Below are 17,938 nucleotides of genomic sequence, written 5' to 3' on the forward strand. Positions count from 1 at the left end.
AATGGATTATCAAAGTGTGGATATTAAGAGTGTACTCCAAGTCGGTTCTGGTGACTTTGAAATAGTCTTAACCAACAATGTGACTGAAATTAAAGTAGAAGACTTCTCTGTGCAGGCGCCACTCCATGTCCAACTAGATAAGCCCATTTTTGTCACAAATTACTCTGACACACCACTCAATTTTGTCACAATTCCCAAAAGCGATTACAACAAAATTGTGGTGTTGTCTAAGAACAGGAGAGTCACTGTGAATAATGGAGAACTCAGTTGTGACGGACAAGGACTTTTGCCACAAAGCCAAAGCGATTGTCAAAGCGTTGGTCTTGTGAAACACTATTGTTACTCTTTAAATAACAAATTCTTCTTAGACCAGACTTATACCCATCTCGACTATTCGTGTCCTTGTCAAGATCAGGTACAGACAACGTGTCACTTAAAAATAGACAAGACTACCTTACAATTCAATATTAACTTTCCAGTCACACAAGTCTTTGTTGATAACACTGTGACACTTCTCACAGTCGGAAAGTCGTTTTTGCTCACAACAAATTTGCAACAAGAAAATTCTGTGACAATACGTGGCACCAATAACAACGTGTTTGTACAAACAGAAAACATCTTTTCGATAACAAGTGACTACCTCAACATCATATCACTTCCATCAAGAAATATCACATTCTTGATACCAACAGCAAAGAGTAAAACAAAGACAAACACAGAAAGTGTCGATGTAACTATGACGGAAGACACTTCGAATTATTGCACGTCATTATTCATCAATCAAACAACAAAATGTCTCATTTGTGGAGAACGAACAGCTCAAGATGGAATGTGTGAAGCCCGTCCCACAGTCGAAAAATGTGAATTGTACGACCAAAAGGGGTTTTGTGTCACATGTGAAATTGGGTACTTTCTCAAAGTAACAGTAGCTGAAAGAATGTGTGTTCCCTGTTCTGTCAATTGTGAACGGTGTGACGAAACAAAGTGTGTTCTTTGTGCAAATGGTTATAAAGTGTCACAACTTGGCAAATGTGAAAGTGTGATTAATTGTGAATTTTACACACTTGGGATGTGCAAAAAGTGTCTTTTTGGTGACAAAACAACGGATTACCAAATTTGTGACACTAAATGCGACACTTCTTGTTACGAGTGTTATTCCCTCAAAAGTGAAGGGATTGTTAATGAGCGTTGTGATGTCTGTAACATCGATAACCAGTACATGAAAAAAGACTCAAGTTGTATATTAAGTCAATGGAGTGACATAGTATCAAACAATCACGTTGTACAATGTACAGAGGGTACACAATTTGTGAATGAAAAATGTGAAATGTGTCCTTCACGGTGTTCAAAATGTGCCGACTCAAATTGTATGGAATGTAAAGATATCACAGATGTATTAATTGATGGTGTTTGCTATGAACAAACAACGACTTTGTGTCAAATAATAACCGATGGCATTTGTAAGAAGTGTGACACAAACCATTTTTTTAATTACAAAACGCAGAGATGTGAAAGTATTGATGAGTCATGTCAAGTTGCTTTGTATGATGGAAAATGTCTCAAATGTGTCAACAAATTTGATTATGTGTCTTCTGATGGTAAGAAGTGTCTTTCAAAACAAAGTGATATGACTTGCGAATATGCCGAATACGGCGTATGCAAGCGGTGCATCAATGGGTATTACCTTGACGAGACAAAATGTGCTCCATGTATCGAAAAGTGTATTTTATGTTCAAACAAGTCAAATTGTGAGCAGTGTATTTCCAATTATATATTTAATACGACATCACTCTCTTGTGAAACATTTTCAATTCCACATTGTCTGATATACAAAGGATATGCATGTGATAAATGTGAAAATGGGTATTACAAGACGAATGGCAAATGTTCAATATGTGAAAATAATTGTGAGTATTGTACATCAAAAGAGAAGTGTATATTATGTTCTTCTGATTATTATCTCCACGAAGATTCTTGTTATCATTCCACTGATAACAAAATTCAGAATTGCACATCTTTTAGTCCAACTGGTTGTTTAAAATGTAGTTTGGGTTCTTATTTATCCGACAACATATGTTTGCCTTGTGATTCGTTTTCATCAAATTGTATAGAGTGTGACTCCTCAACGCATATGTGTCTGACATGTACAAACACTTACATATTAATCAATGGTACTTGTACCTATTATGAAAAGATAAAGCACTGTATTCGTGAACGAGATAACAAATGTGATGAGTGCTCCTTTTCATATGTGTTAGGAAAAGATAAAGTGTCGTGTACATTTCAAATAGTAGGATGGGTGGTGTCTCTTTGCATCATCTTTTTCTTCATTCTACTTGCCATTCTCATCTTCTTAATTTTCATGGTATTTGTGGCCTTCAGCAACCACAACGAAAAGGTGAAACAAATGAGGACTAATGGCATTTTCCCTTTAAAATACTGTGATGTGCAATTAACACCTTACCCAACAACTCCATCACTCCTCACAAGTACAACATTATTAGAATATCAAGACAAACTTCAGATTCACAGAGAATATATTGTCGATTTTTATATCGGAAATAAAGATCAGGAAACAGTCACTATTACCTTTTTAGTTACCAAAGATACTCGATACAACGTTTCATTTGATCCAGAAGTACTTGTATTAAAGTCAAACAAATGTTGCCAAGTCAAAGTACTGTTGATGCCACTCTGCACCTTCTCTTCCCAAATTCCATTAACTTTTCCAGTCTCGATCAACAACAAGAGTGTGACACCCTTAGAATTTAAAGTCGCTGTTACTTCAGCAGAGAGTTTGAGTCTTGACCCAACCTTGTTAGACTTCAACGAGACGTTGAAGACCAATTTCACAGAAGATGTTTGCATCGGGAGGTTTAACAACAAATCAGTGAAAGTGAGGAACATTGGGTTTTTCGACTACAAACAGTCTGAAGAAAAAAGATCGTATGAAGATCCCTTAGTCATCTTAGAGGCATTCCCAAACAACCCGTTTTTAGTGAAATACTTTGGGATGGTAACAATGAAAAGTGCTCGGTACTTAGTCACTGAATATGTTCCTCTCGGTACTATGCAAAATGCCATCGACGCAAAAGCAAACTACCCATTCAAATTGAAAGCTCGGATCTGCCAAGACATTACCACCGCCTTATCTATTTTGCACACACACAACTTTTTACACTTAAACATCAAACCTTCCAACATTTTACTTCTTGGAGAAGACTTGTCCGACCCTCAAAATATTCCAGTCGCTAAATTGGCTGACGCCGGTTATAAGTATCACATCAACAAATTCTTCAATAAGAAAATTGAAGTCGTGGAAGACCCAACTTACTTAGCTCCAGAAATTTTAAACGGTCAAAAACTTACACAAAAAACTGACATATATTCCCTTGGAATGGCAATGTATGCTACCCTTGCAATGGCCAATCCCTTCTCCCCAATGGAGTTTAAGCACTCTTGGACAATTGAAAAGTTTATTTGTGTTGGCAGACGTCCTCCTTGTTTGATTGGGATGGATCCAACACTTTTTGACATCATCGCAAATTGTTGGGAACACTGTTCTGCAGATCGGCCTGTGGTGAATGAGGTGCTTCAAAACATTAGAGGCATTACTTCTCATTTTATTCAGTGAATCTTTTGTATTAATGATCTATTATATTATATAGTAATATTATAATAAATATTGATTCTATTCAATATAGATTATTGTTTTAAATTTCTAGTTAATAATTCTTTAATTATATTTCTGATTAGTAAAACTATTGATTTTAATTAATATGTTATTATTCCAAATACTAGAAATATATTATAATATTTATTAATAATATACTATTAAATATATTAATTTAGAAAAATACACATCCTCTAAATTATATTTAACTATATATGAAACAATTCAAACTAATTGGGTAAAAACAGCCAAAATTCACAGAAAATTGCCTTTTCATGCGTGGATGTGAAGCTTAATAAAACTGTCAACCGCCTGTTTCACAAACAGTGAAGAGTTCTGCGACATTTCCTTAATCTTATTCCGGAATGTTTCGTCCCCAACCACACACTCTTTGACTCTTGGAAACATCGAGCAGATCCTCAGAAGTATTTTCAATGCATTCGCTGAAAGATATTTCGTGTTTTCCTCCACGGCTTTCATCAAATAATTAACGTCGAACATGGTCTCCTTCAATGCGCTCGTGAACACCGGTTTCGTGCATTCCAGTATCACAACAAGTCCCGCTTGTACAAACGACATTTCATACGTCCCCGCGCTACTGAGAATCCCAAACAAAAACGGTATTCCATTTTCATTCACAAACTGTTCCAACCCTTCGCTGTTGATGATCTCTTTCAATAAAAAACGGAGCGTCCCATTCACCTTCTCCCACCCAAGTAACGAACGCACATTTTGTTTACAATACGCGTTGACCTCCACCTTCTTGACTGGCTTTCTCTTCACCGCTTGTTTCGAATATTTATTCACAATCCCTCGCAGCAAGTCCCGGTTGTTTTTCGAATACACCTCTTGCGAAAATCGACTGATCCCATCGTTCACACTCCGTTCGCCGTCCACCATCCTTTCAGCAAGTTCAACCACTTCCGTTGATGTCATCTCTCGACACCTCCGTTGATACACTGCAAGGCTATTCGCTATCGGCCCACTCCTCTCAATGCTCGTTATCGGCATATCAACTGCCTCAACTTTCTCACCATCCACACTCACTCCCAAAGAGCTTTTAAGTAACTGCGTTAGACTCGCGGTCTTTGTGTTTTGTGTCGACAACGACGTGTAGAGCTTTGATATAAAAGAGTACTTGACGTCGGTGTCGTTGTCGTCTTGAAAGTAGTCAACTAATTTCAAAAAGAGAAGCATGTCCGTCTGGACCGGGTTTGTCATCCGAATCCTCCGTTCAACGTTTTCCTGTTTCACTGCTATCCTCGCAACTTCCACATTCTTCTCCTTGACACCTTCAATCGTTTTCAACCGCATTTTAACAGCATTGAACACATCCTGTCGTTTCACATCGCTGTCAGACTCAAAGAGCAACGCTTCATGATAAAACGCTCCCCACGCCTTTTTAAGGGCTTCCATCTGATTCGAAAAATCAACAACAAACACCTCGTCCTTCCCCTCACACTTTCGGTCTAACCGCCCAAGTGTTTGTACTGCATGCGCACCATTCAGCACTTTGTCAACGTACATACACATCAGTCTCGGCTCATCAAACCCCGTCTGTAATTTGTCGGCAGCAACAATGATTCTGATATTCTTCGATTGATCCTTCAGTAATTCACAAATGTGTTTCGAGTCGCTGTACGTGTTGTACATCGTGTTCAGCTTCTCCTCACTTTCCATCACCCCGTCGATGTCCGTTTCACTGAACGTCCCAAACACGCCAAAGTCCTTTCCTTTCTCTGTTATCACGTTCCGCAACATTTGCGTATACTTAATCACGCTTTTCCGTGTTCGACACACCAACATCGCAATCCCTTTGAATTTGTCGTTGTCTTTCTGTTCCGCAAGATTCGAAAAATGCTCGATGATAAATTCCGCTCTTCTTTTCATCAAACTTTCCGTTGTTCTGATCTCGTCCGAGAGACACCGCGCGACTTGTTTCCCGTCCGTAATCATTTCAATGCCTTTCGTTTTCCCCGTCAAATTATACATCTTCGGCACAACAGAGTAGTTCCTCAGTACATTGAGCACCAAACCCTTTGTTTCACTTTCTGCTAACGAAAAGCAGTGGAACGGCCTTATAAGTCCGTCTCTGTGTGTTCCGAAGAGCCTCAAGCACTTCTGTGTTGGTGTTGCAGTGAATGAAAAGTACGTTATATGTCTGTTTTGTCTTTGTTCCCCCGTGAGCATCGTATGTAGTTTTCTCGTTGCCGCTGCGCCATGGGACCGATGCGCTTCATCCGATATAATCGCGATATTCAAGTCGTTTGGGAGTTCCGTTTCGACAAACGCGAACTTCTGGAGCGTTGTACAGAACATTCGCGTCTCTTTGTCTTGCAGCGCTTTCTGGAGCTTCGTCGAATTCTTCATCCGTTTCACTTTGACCCCGTCGGACACGGCAATGACGCTTTTCACTGTATTACAAAGCTGTGTGTCTAAATGAATTCGATCATTCAATACAATGATTTTGTCAAACCGTTTTCCGTCGTCCAAGTTATACAAAAAGTGCGAAAGGACTGCAATGGTCATCGACTTCCCTGACCCTGTCGCGTGTTGCATCAAGTAATTGTTCTGCGGCGTTTGCGACTGAAGGTCTTCGAGAAGTTTTTGAAGACAGACCATTTGGTGGTCTCGCGGTTCCATCTGAAAACTCTCGAAGATCCACGTGACGTCTTTTGCGACGGCGGCGTCGGTGTACCGTGGCGGGCTCGGCCGCTTGTCGGGAAACTGTTCCATTTTTACTTTTTGAGTTTTGCATCTCAAAAACCCTTTTCACTTTTTTTTGTTGATGAAAGTTTGAGTTTTAGGGCTTAGTGTTTCTTTTAATCAAAAACGTCTTTGTAAAAATCAATTACTTGAAGCTGCATTCAAAATCTGTGGTATACAAACACTTGTATGGAACAACTTATTGATATTGAATGAAACGGTTTGGGTTAAGACTTTGAAAGATAAGCGGAAGTTGTGCTATTTTTCAGATCCAAATAAAGTCAAAGTATTTTATTAAAATGGTATTACTTTTTTATAGTTAAAATATAATTCCATTCTACTTTTTGTATAACATTTTGTTGGTTTTGTTATAAATGTTTTAGGTTTTTTTTTGTCTAAAAACCTCAAAAAAAATCGCGCTTTTAAAGTAAAAAACTATTTTAAAACTGAACAATTTAAGAATTTTATAATTAACCATCTTTTTTAATAGTATTACAAACTATATAAAGCTATAATTGATACAACTGTTGTGATTATTTTCCAAAAATAAATCAAATTGTTACAATCTGGGCAATAGTATTTCCATGGTAAAAAGAAGTTCATTACCGAAGAAAATGCCATTAAAAATCAATTAAAAAAGGATTGCCACAAAAACCTGAAATTAGGACAAAACAATAGTGAGAGGGGTGGTCATTCTCGGAAAAGTCATTTGCTCATTTTTACAATCTCAACCGTCAGAGCGCTCTGAATGGCAATAAGACTGATAATTAGAATCTTTAAAAAACTATTCATTATGACAAAGAAGACCGTCCCTCTGAGTCAAATCTTCGAACATGCCGTCAACGAACTGAACAGCGCACCTCAAATCAAAAGTTTCGACACTCTTTCTAAGATCGTCCATGACATCCCCCAAAGCGCAGCCCCTTTAAGAAACCAAATTGTGACTAAGATGAAAGCATTTTATAACAACTTCCTCCCAAGTTTGGAAATGTATTATGTGTTGTGTTTAATGGACCACATCGTTAAGAGAGAAAACAACTTCCGACTTCAAATGGTTAACCCTGATCTGTTGGAGTGGTTCGAGTGCATTGCAAACTTCGAAGTTTGTTTTACAATACTTTATTAGTTGTTTTACTATTACAGATAGATTCATTGCACCTCCATAGATTCATAACCACGTGCGTTTGTATTGTAGAATTTGTATCACACAATCATTTTCGCATTGCCAATTCACAAACTCACATGTAGAAATCAAAGAAGAAGAAAAGGATTGACATTGTCACGGACAAAATGATGCGTATCGTGCAGACGTGGGGCGTACTCTTTCCAAAACAACTTTTCGACTACACAAATATGTACATGAAATATAAGAAGAAAGGGGTGACCTTTGTCTTACCCGAGCCAACCGACTTTGAACTGTATATACACCCCGACAACGGGCTTGGAAATTGTATAGAAAAAATCACAGAGGCTATACTTATGATCGACGACGCGTTAGATCATATTTATGACACTCACCACATCAAATCTGCTAAAATTATAATCCAACACGCTCAGATGGTTAAATCACAACTGGAACAATATTCCAAGAATTTCAAACAGTCAAACGAAATCGACGAACAGCAGAGTTTCCAAATGATCGAGTCGCTCTCCCTCATCGAGTCCAAAATCGCGAAACTTGAAGGCGCAATTCAAATCGTTAATCCTGACAGCGAAATCACAAAAACAGTTTCGATGCTTCAATGCGACAAAATGGACCAATCAACACAACCACAAGGAGTTAGAGTACACTCGCTTACATCTTCCTCAAAAACTGAATTCAAAGATACAAACTCAATCAACGACGAACTGGTCGGTTTGGTCGACTTGAAGCCAAAGCGCACGTCTAAGGTTTTCTCGTTTATTGGAAGTGTCAGAAAGAGAAGAGCAACTGCGTGTGTCGTTGACAAAGACGGCTGAATGCTTATTTTTATTATTCATTTCTTATTTAATTAGTTTAATTATAATTTTACTATCATTTTTATGTACTAGAATGTTATTATATCAAAGCAATAAATAGAAGGATCAAAATGCAAATAATTGTACTATAATATTATAGTATAATAAATTAATATTTTCTGTCTAATTAATTTAGCTAAAACTTTTGGCTAAATGTTTTTGACAAAAAACCATGGGATTAGTTTTTATAATAATTTTTACTTACAATAATGGTTTCCACATATCTTTTATCACACCAAAATGAAAAACTGACTTTCTCATTCAAAATGTGTTCAAAACGAAAACACCACTCCTCAAAAACAAATTAAGTTTATTACAATATGATAGGAGCAGTTTCTATGTCTGTTGAACATGAGCTTTCGAAAATTAAGGACAAGCACGTTCGGAATTACTTGAACTCTATCGGGCTGACATCTAAAGCCAATTTTCTTTCGAAAATTGAGCTATTTACCAGCTCTCTTTCCAAAAATGTTCAATCTGAACTTCTCTCTCTTTCACCAAAAAGCACTGATCTTTTTCCAGTTGACAAAAGTTACTTCGAACGATACTCAAAACTCAAGAACCTTTCAAGATCGCGAAATGATGACGAGATTTCGAAATTTATCGGAACGATCACCAAAACAGATCTTGAGATTCTTGCTTCAGAATATTTTTGTGGAACGATGCTCTCTCAGATTGTCCGTGATTGTGCTGTAATGAAACTTTTACCTCCAGATTTGTCAAAAGTAGCTGCAGAGACGCTTTGTAATCGCATGGAGTTGTCAATCAGGGTGCAACAGTGCCTCTGTAAAAAGCCACAAAGCGAAAATAAAGAAACTATAAAAGTCAATGATGTCAAAGCGTGCGACGAGAATACCTGCATTTCGGAATGCATGAGCTCATTAACGCAGTGGACGAAGACGACAAGTGCAAAGTTACTCTTTGACACTGACACAGCCGAGTCTTCCGTTCAATGTTTGCGCTCTGAAATAGAAACCCATCACAAAATTGCGGTTCTTTGTTTCGCCTCAGACGGCACTTCGTTCGGCGCGTTCTTCGAGAAAGTTCCAGGAGATTGCGAGATTGACAATTCTCATTTTATTTTCTCTGTTTATCGGAACGGCTCAAGACATTTAAAGAGGTTTAGTCAGAGAAAAAACATAAAAGCGTGTGCTTCTTTTTTGGAGAAGAAGTCCAATTTAATGGTGTGGGGAAATACAGTTGGTTATATCTCCCTTGGCTCATTGGGTAAGGAAAAGAGTATTTGTTGCTTCCTTTCAAATACGTATGACTGTGAAGATGAAGACTTGACTGGGAATAACTGGGTTGCCTTTACGATCAAGCGTGTGGTCATCATACAAGTGTCATGATGCTTCTGGTTGATAATTGTTTTGTTTAACACTTAAAATAACGCCCCTTTTTTTGTTTTGGCCTGTTTTTATCGGGATATTAATACAATTTTTGATGATTTTCCTTTTTTAGCTGGTGTATTGTTAATGCACATAATATAAACTCTAAAAAAACGGAAATTAATTTAATAAACTCAAGATTTCCCGATTTTTAGACCACTTGAATTTTGTTCATTGTTATTTAAAGTGTTAATGCTTTTTGTTTTTGAAAAAGGTCTTTAAAACAAAATATATTTTGTGTTTTAAAACATTTTTGATATTCAAGAATATCTTGTTTTGTATGGGGTTTTTAATATGCAAATTAAAAGTTTTAAAAGTTGTTTACCCCATTTTAGTTTATATTATAGCAATTATATCAGTTGATATAAAAACAAAACAAATAATCGAGTCAGTCTTTTAACGTTGTCCTTTCTCCAAAAGTTGTCATTTTTGCAGAAAATAGACAAAAAATCCTTTAAATAATTGGGATTTAGGTAATAAATCATAAAAACGGTAAAAAAATTGAAACAATGATTTTCTAGCGTTTCGAAACATTTCCCGATATATTCTAGTTATTAATATCTAAAAACGGGAACAACATTTAGAGGATGAATCTTTAATATGTTTTGACAAAAAACAATTTGTTTTATATCATAACATCATAATTTAAATAAAAATGGTTTTACAAGCTAATAAGATAATAATAAATTACTATTTTTTTATTGAAAAACAAAAATAAAAATGGAAACTCCATTTTTTTAATTGTATTAACTTTAGTTATTATTTAACAATTCATAAAACACAATTATTTTTTAATAAATACCCAATTGATTCAATTAAAAAACAACAAGATAATTAAAACGACAAAAAGATTTAAACTAATTTAATCACCCGAAACAATGCGAAAATCTATAAAGTAACTTGTCATTGTAACATTTTTATTGATAAATGGTTTTCTACAAAACTGCCTGTTTTTTATAGTTTTATTTTAGTTATTATTATTATTACATTATAATAACAATACCAATAAAAATAATAATTATAACAATTTAAAATAAAAAGTTTATTTATTTCAAATATTCCAATAACATTAAACAGTGCCAAATTGTCTTTTTTTGGAAAGAACAAATCATGTTGCATTGAAAACGATAACAAAAAAAACAAGATAAAACTGTACCCAAAACTTCTAAACCTAATATTTGTGAGCAATGGAAGTCGAGATGGATACCGCACAAGCGAAGGCTGAAATGGTGAATAAAGTTGAGATAAGTTACAACCAACAGCCGAGTCTTTATGATAACAGCAATACAGTTTCTTCTACAGAGAACAACAGTATTCTATTACTTTCATCGATATTTTTCGTCTTAGGTTTTGTGTTCTGTCCAGGCTATTTTTGTGTTTCATGTATATGTTCTATGAGAGATGGGACAAATTGTTGTGCTCGTTGGTTTGGTGCTTGTTCCTGTTTATTCTTTATTCTTTTTGTTATTATCATACTTATAGTAATTGCTGTTGTTGTAATCGTGCTGCTCACTTTAGTCTTCGGTATAGCTGTCTTTGCATTTTTCCCTGTGCCAGCCACATCTGGATATGGAGAATTTCCTGTGTGACATTAAATCTTTGCAACTTTAGACGTTCATAAATCATTATGTTATATTTATTTATGTTTTCGTGTGTTATTTAAATAATTTTTATATTTATAATATATATATTATAAAATATAATAAATAAAATATAATAAACACTAAATAAATAAATAACAACAAATCAATAACAAATAATTGTCTGTACATTCACTCAGTCATTTGTGAGTTAAAAGTGGATGTTTACAACACGTGGGGGAGTACTAGTTTTTTCGGAGTATCCATGTTTAATACTCTCTTCGATTTCGGACGTCCTAAATGATTCATTACTTTCCTCTTCGATCACTTCGAGTGTTTTTGGTGTTTTTTTCTTTTCAGCAAATATCCTTAAAACGACAGGACGCTTGTTCTCCTCTTTTTTGTGTGGGGAGAGAGTTGACTTTCTGACACAGATTGATGAGTATGAAGTTTCTAAGTGAAAACCATTCACAACTTCTTTCTCTTTCTCGTCCACTTTACTCGCCTTCTTGTCTTTCTTGTCACATTTCTTGAAGACAGAACCTAACGCCCCCCAACTCGTTGCAAATCCTTTCTTCTTTGGAACCACAGAACTTGGTTTCACTTCTTTTGGTTCAAGTTCGTCAAAAGGAGACACTCTGAGTAAGTTACTTTCTCGTTCGCTGAGTGAGTTTTGTGACTTTGAGAGTCGGCTTTCTCTTAAAAAGGTCAATACGTCAAGTTCCTTCTCGTCTTCTTGTTTCTTCAATTCTTCAAGATGGAGAGCCAAGTCGTAGTTTTTGATCTTTTTCATCATTAAAGCCTGCTTGTAATTTTCTATGAGCGTCTTAACACGGTTCAACTCTGACTCTTTCTTTTTCGCTTCTTCTAACGTCGCACTGAAGTACATCTGAAAGTTCTTTGCGAAGTTGGAAATCTTTTGTAACACGTCGTTGTAGACCAAGAAATCTTCCAAACTTGAATTTGGGATCTCAAGCGCCTTCATTAATTGGACACTGACGTCTTGTGTTAAGTTTCGTTTGATAGGAACTATAGATGTTTGTATAAGACTAATTATGTCATCATAGTCGTGTCTGAACGGCTCAAATTTTTGTGTTGCATTGGTGTGTGCTGTTTTGATCACTTTGTCCAATATATCGACCGTTTTCTTCTCAACTAATAAACTAAGGTCAGAGTCGACTGTTTGTGACGTTGGTGTTATCAATGAAAGAAGTGTTTCTCCCACAAAAACTATGTTGTCCACACACTCCTCCACTGAACTCCCAAATTTACGAAGTAAGGCTCTTTTGCTGTTGAGATAGGGTATAATAACACATTGAATGAAAACCCTGACCAATTCCGAGAAACAGATCTCAACAAGGTAGTGGTCGTCCTTCTTTTTTTCAAGAGTAGATTCTGTTCGTAAAATGTAGTTAATAACATCTGCATATTCGTTAGGAACAAGATTTGTGTTCACACTGATACAATCTAATATCCTTGAGACACACAATTTGAGGATGTTGTACGACTCACTCGACTTCTTGAGCATTTCTTCTGTGAATTCGGATTTGTTTGTATTCAGGAACTTGGGCTCGAGTTTTGAAAAAAGTTGTTTTTCAAAAAGGAATTTGTTGAGCGAAGCAATTTGAAAAGGTTCCATATAAGTCAACGAATAGACTCTATTGAAAATGGTGAAAAACCGGTTGAATTCCATTTCGCTCTGATTTCTGGTGTTTGGAAGAAACTCTTGTTTGTATGCCCAGTAGAAAAGTTCTCTTAAGCGATTTTGTGACTTGAAGTAGTTGACCACAATCGTTGCGTTTCTCAAACACAGAGTGTCATCAATATCGTACATCAACTAGTGGTTATTTCAAAGAAAACAAAACGTGGTTTTGGTAGTAACAAACATTCCGGCAAATTGAAAGGAGAAGGCCAGAGTCACAATCGAGAAGAAGTTGCTCCAATACGCTGGTATCAATCATTGATTTCTTTAGAATGAACAAAAAGAGATTCTCTGCACCTATGCTGACTTCAATATCTTTTTTTCGTATCTGATTGGATGAAGTTAAAAAATATCGAGACAAGAAAGACTAAATTTGAAACAACTGCAAATGTTTTTATTATTCAGGTTTGCCGGAAGTTCTTGTTGTTTTTTCGTAATGTAACAGTCCATCTTCAATTATAAATAATACAACAAAAAGTTTTTTTATTTGTTTATATTAAGTTTTCGGTTAATTGTTATACACTTTTTTCTAAGATAAAAGATAATGTGGATTAAACACCCTTTTTGGGACAAAATAAAATCAAATGGTGCAAGCGAGTTGGATTTGCAAACAATTTGGAGGAACAAAAAATTGGTAATAAAATTATCAATCCCAAAATAGACCTGTACTCACCAAAAACATCTAATATTTTGCTCATTAATATAAAAGAAATTGAGAATTGGAAAAAATAATAATTCTTTATTTAATAACTCTGTGTATTTCTTATTCCATCATTTGTAAAATTTACTAGATATTATCAGCATTTTTAGAATCTGGTAATTCAATTATACGTCAAAGATGGGTGTCATTCTGTGTTTTAAAATAACATTTTTTCTAGAACAGAAGGAGTATGATATAAATAACGTATAACCATTTGATGCCGAGAAGGAACCGAGGGGTTAAGACTATAAAAACGGGAGTTTCAAAAAAGAAAAATTACACCTTAAGTAAAACTACATTCAGTTAGTCGACTGCGATTGATTCAGAGCCCAATCTCTATGGTTATTTCACACAGATTAATAAATTTTCCCGATTAATATAAATAACGAAATGTAAAAAACAAATAAATTTTTTAAATTGTCTAATTGTTAAATTCAGTTTTTGTAAGGAAATTATTTAAACTTATTATAATTAATAGTCAAAACTATTAAATACTAATTTACATTTATTTTACAAAGTTTATTATTATATTATTATATTATTATATTATTATATTATTATAAATTTATTATTTGGTGGTTTAAAAATAAATCTTAAAGAGTGTTAACGTGATAGACCACTTTTATGTGGATGGCTTTGGAAATCTTACACATTTGTGTTGTAATTGATATAAAATTTACCTAAGAGTTTACAAAAAAATACGTTTTTTGGACCGAATTCATAAAAAACCGATTTTTTTGAAAGTTAAAACAGAAAAAACAAATTTTATTTTTAGTAAAAGTCATCTTTTACTTTTACCATTTAAATGAATTTGCCTCAAAAAAAAACAATTTTGTTAAAAATTTTAACACTAAAGTTTTTTATTAATTAACTTTAATTTATTTAATTAATTGTAAAACTATATGTAATCAAAAAAATATTGAAATTGAAAAATATTATTTTTTTATAAAATATAATTTGTCATTAAATACTATGGTATAGTTAACTGTGGATAGGCTGAAAAGGTGTGGATGGTAAATATAGATAGACAATTGTTATTATTATGTGTTAAATGAAATGAGTAACATGCATTGTTTTTTTAGTGGTTTTTGTTGGTATTTGCCGTATAGCAATATGTTATAAATTTGAGCAATTTACAATTGTTATATAATTAAAATTTAACTTATGGTTAAAATGCGGTATTTTGCCATTTAACTTTTTAAAGTTTTTAAAGTAAAAAATAAATTTAATTTAACTATGTTAATAGAAATTGTTTTTGTGATTATTTTGTCATTTTTATGTTCATAAATAATATACTATTGTAATATAATTTATTGTTATTAATTAATAGTTTAGTTTAGACATAAAACCTTTGTCTTTAACATTTTCAACAAAACCAGTATATTATTTAGGATGTAAAACCCTTCTTTATAAGTATAATTTGCGTAAACTAAAAGGGCTTTATTTAACAAATTTCAATTCCCAAATATTACTAGAGGCAGTCTGTTAACGTTGTTCACTCCCCAAACGTTGTTTTTTCGTGTTATATTATTAGAACAATAGAAAGTTCCCACAATAAACAAAACTGTCGGCAAAAAAACAATAATGTTTACCATATTAAACTCAGTTTTTTTTTTAGCAATTCCCGTTCTAAGAAGTGTTAACTCAATAATTAGTATTAACTTAACACACCCATTTTTCCTATTAATAGAGTTGTATAAATAAAAAATAGTACATCAAACCAAAATAAAAATAAGTGTTAATTTAAATAATATATGGTAATATTTAGTAATAATTGACATCAAAAATAACACATTCAAATTAAAATTTCAATCTTTTTTCAAAATCTGCCATATACTCAATGCATTCAGTTTCAGTTATTTCAACATTTATTGATTCGTATTTGAGAATATGATTAATTAAACACAAAGTTTTTTTTCACAATCATTAGTGAAAGGCTTTTGTTGTGGACATGGTATTTCAATTATAGTGGTTGGCAATCCAATGGCATCAAAGCATTTCATTTTAATCAAAAATGAGTTAAATTCGCTTTATACTTTATTACCGTCCCATTTAACTTTATTAGTAAAACAAATTAATGAATCCATTTTATAACAATTAAATTCATACTTATTTTCAAACAATTCTAATTTGTAAACAAGTGTAAACGAATGACCACCACCATCTTTAATATTAAAAGGTATAATAATAAACTTTTTGTCACAAATAAACTTGTAATTTTCACAAATATTGTAAACGCGAAGTGGATCACTTTCCATTAAAAAATTGATATTTAGCAATAGCAACGAATCTATTATAACCATTTGATCTTTTAAATACAAATTAGTTAAAAATACATTCATTTTTAACATTTTTATCTGTTAATTTAATAACAAGTACAATTGTGTCACAAAATTCAGAAACACACTCTTTTACAACATCACAGCATTTTTTGTTTATTTTGTTGTGTTTTATGTCAGTGTTTATAACAGAAATATTATTGTGATCAACGTACAAAAATGTGCTTTGAATAAACTTTTTGGTTATAACAAAGTTGTACAGTCCACACACGAATTGAATCACGTGTTCATATAGATCATCGTCCTATAAATAAGGATGTTGAAAAAAATCTCCACATTGTAGAAAACCTGCACTTTTCATTTTTGCCATTTTTTATATTATTTAAGACAGAAAAAAAATATTTTTTTATTGAACCACTTCCCAAAAAAACAGAATAAAAAAATAATAATGAAAATGTGTAAATATTTGGAATTTTTTATCTTTTTTGTTATTTTTCAACAAAAATTAATTTTTATATATTTTTAGATGTTTTTAAGAAAAGTCCCTTCAAACGAAATTGTGCTGATTTCGTGCACCTTTCGGGAACACTCAATCCTCACAATTTCGTCGCTTCGCTCCGTTATTTAGGTTTAATTATTATAGTGTTATTATTTTAAAGTGATAATTTAATTTTTTGTAAGTCTAAAATGACAACTACTATGGAACGTATTATTAAAGCCATTAAAAAGAAATGTGTTTATAATACAGAGATAAATAATCACGAAGTTGATTTATACTATAGAGTTGAATCTAAGGAATTATATCAAATTAAGGACGACACTGTCAAATTAATCAAACCCAGAGTTAGTAAATATAGTGATGATTGGGTTAGATATAGTATCAAAGATAATAATCATAAAGGAATGACATTTAGTAATAAACCACTAAGAAAATATCATGTTGATAAATTTAAATTTAAACCAGAATCTGAATGTAAAGATTTAGATGACTTTTTAAGTCAATTCATATAAACTCTCGTATTATATTATATATTTTTTAGTATTTCTTAGATGTTATCAGATGTTGTCATACTTTATAAGATTATTTCAAATTAATTATTTTTAATTTTTATTTTTATAAAATAATCTCAAATGATTTCAAACCAAAAATAGACTAAAATATGCTGGGAACATATAAAAGTCTATTATATAATTGGTTACGAATAAGTTGTCTTCATTTAGAATTTGATTTTTTAGTAAAGTTCTCTCTTGTTTTAATATCAAACGTCTTACTAAATTCGAAACTGGGTTTTAATTCTAGTAAGTTAAATGTATAAGATTCTCCCTCGTAGAGTTTCTTATATAATTCAATTAGATTTTTGTTATTTTCCAATAAATTGTTTGGAATACCTTTCATTCTCATATATGTTAAGCATGTTATTGTTTTTCATTCGTTAATACATTTATATAAACTTTCTTACCTAAGAAGAAAGATTCTTTTGAATATACATCCCCAGATAATTCATCAAAATCTGGATGCAATTGTTCTAATTCACTTCCTCTTAATGTTTTACCATATATTTCTTTATATTTTGTTCTAATAGTTCCATCTTATTTTTGTCTATATGCACTGAATCAGTATCTTGATAATATATATCTATATTTAAATCTTTTGCTAAACACATTACTTCATTCATTATTCTCTTACTCATACTTAATATTTGAACTCCTATAAGATTAGGAACATAGAAGTCATCAAATGGTTTATTTGTTTCAAAACATCTGATATTATCTGATATATCATACATAGATTTAACTAATGTAAAGTTCTTTTTAAGATATCTACCTGAATCGGATTTTCCTTTATTATTGATATATTTGTAAACCAAGTCATTTTTAATTGGTTTTTGAATCGTTTTTCCATATGAACTAT

General features: G+C 33.0%; 6 protein-coding genes across 6 annotated transcripts; 4 read left to right on the forward strand and 2 right to left on the reverse strand.

Moving 5' to 3' along the window:
• Positions 1–16: 16 nt before the first annotated feature.
• Positions 17–3,634, forward strand: EIN_410290 (serine-threonine protein kinase; the record flags this gene model as incomplete). Its single annotated transcript, XM_004184988.1, has 1 exon — positions 17–3,634. A coding segment is annotated over one exon (3,618 nt), but the record flags the coding sequence as incomplete, so codon positions are not given.
• Positions 3,635–3,946: 312 nt separating this feature from the next.
• EIN_410300 (hypothetical protein) lies at positions 3,947–6,409 on the reverse strand (the record flags this gene model as incomplete). Its single annotated transcript, XM_004184989.1, has 1 exon — positions 3,947–6,409. One exon carries the CDS (start codon positions 6,407–6,409, stop codon positions 3,947–3,949), a length of 2,463 nt encoding a protein of 820 aa, XP_004185037.1.
• Positions 6,410–7,172: 763 nt separating this feature from the next.
• EIN_410310 (hypothetical protein) lies at positions 7,173–8,338 on the forward strand (the record flags this gene model as incomplete). The annotated part of the gene is made up of 2 exons (XM_004184990.1): positions 7,173–7,481; positions 7,628–8,338. 2 exons carry the CDS (start codon positions 7,173–7,175, stop codon positions 8,336–8,338), a joined length of 1,020 nt encoding a protein of 339 aa, XP_004185038.1.
• Positions 8,339–8,697: 359 nt separating this feature from the next.
• On the forward strand, positions 8,698–9,726 carry EIN_410320 (hypothetical protein; the record flags this gene model as incomplete). The annotated part of the gene is made up of 1 exon (XM_004184991.1): positions 8,698–9,726. The coding sequence occupies one exon, from the start codon at positions 8,698–8,700 to the stop codon at positions 9,724–9,726; it is 1,029 nt and encodes a 342-aa protein (XP_004185039.1).
• Positions 9,727–10,952: 1,226 nt separating this feature from the next.
• On the forward strand, positions 10,953–11,354 carry EIN_410330 (hypothetical protein; the record flags this gene model as incomplete). The annotated part of the gene is made up of 2 exons (XM_004184992.1): positions 10,953–11,208; positions 11,248–11,354. The coding sequence occupies 2 exons, from the start codon at positions 10,953–10,955 to the stop codon at positions 11,352–11,354; spliced, it is 363 nt and encodes a 120-aa protein (XP_004185040.1).
• A 202-nt stretch (positions 11,355–11,556) lies between these two features.
• On the reverse strand, positions 11,557–13,497 carry EIN_410340 (hypothetical protein; the record flags this gene model as incomplete). The annotated part of the gene is made up of 3 exons (XM_004184993.1): positions 11,557–13,182; positions 13,211–13,338; positions 13,431–13,497. The coding sequence occupies 3 exons, from the start codon at positions 13,495–13,497 to the stop codon at positions 11,557–11,559; spliced, it is 1,821 nt and encodes a 606-aa protein (XP_004185041.1).
• Between the last annotated feature and the right edge of the window lie 4,441 nt (positions 13,498–17,938).

This window comes from Entamoeba invadens, assembly GCF_000330505.1.
Source record: "Entamoeba invadens IP1 unplaced genomic scaffold scaff_1105074726225, whole genome shotgun sequence".
NCBI classification, from domain to species: domain Eukaryota; phylum Evosea; order Mastigamoebida; family Endamoebidae; genus Entamoeba; species Entamoeba invadens.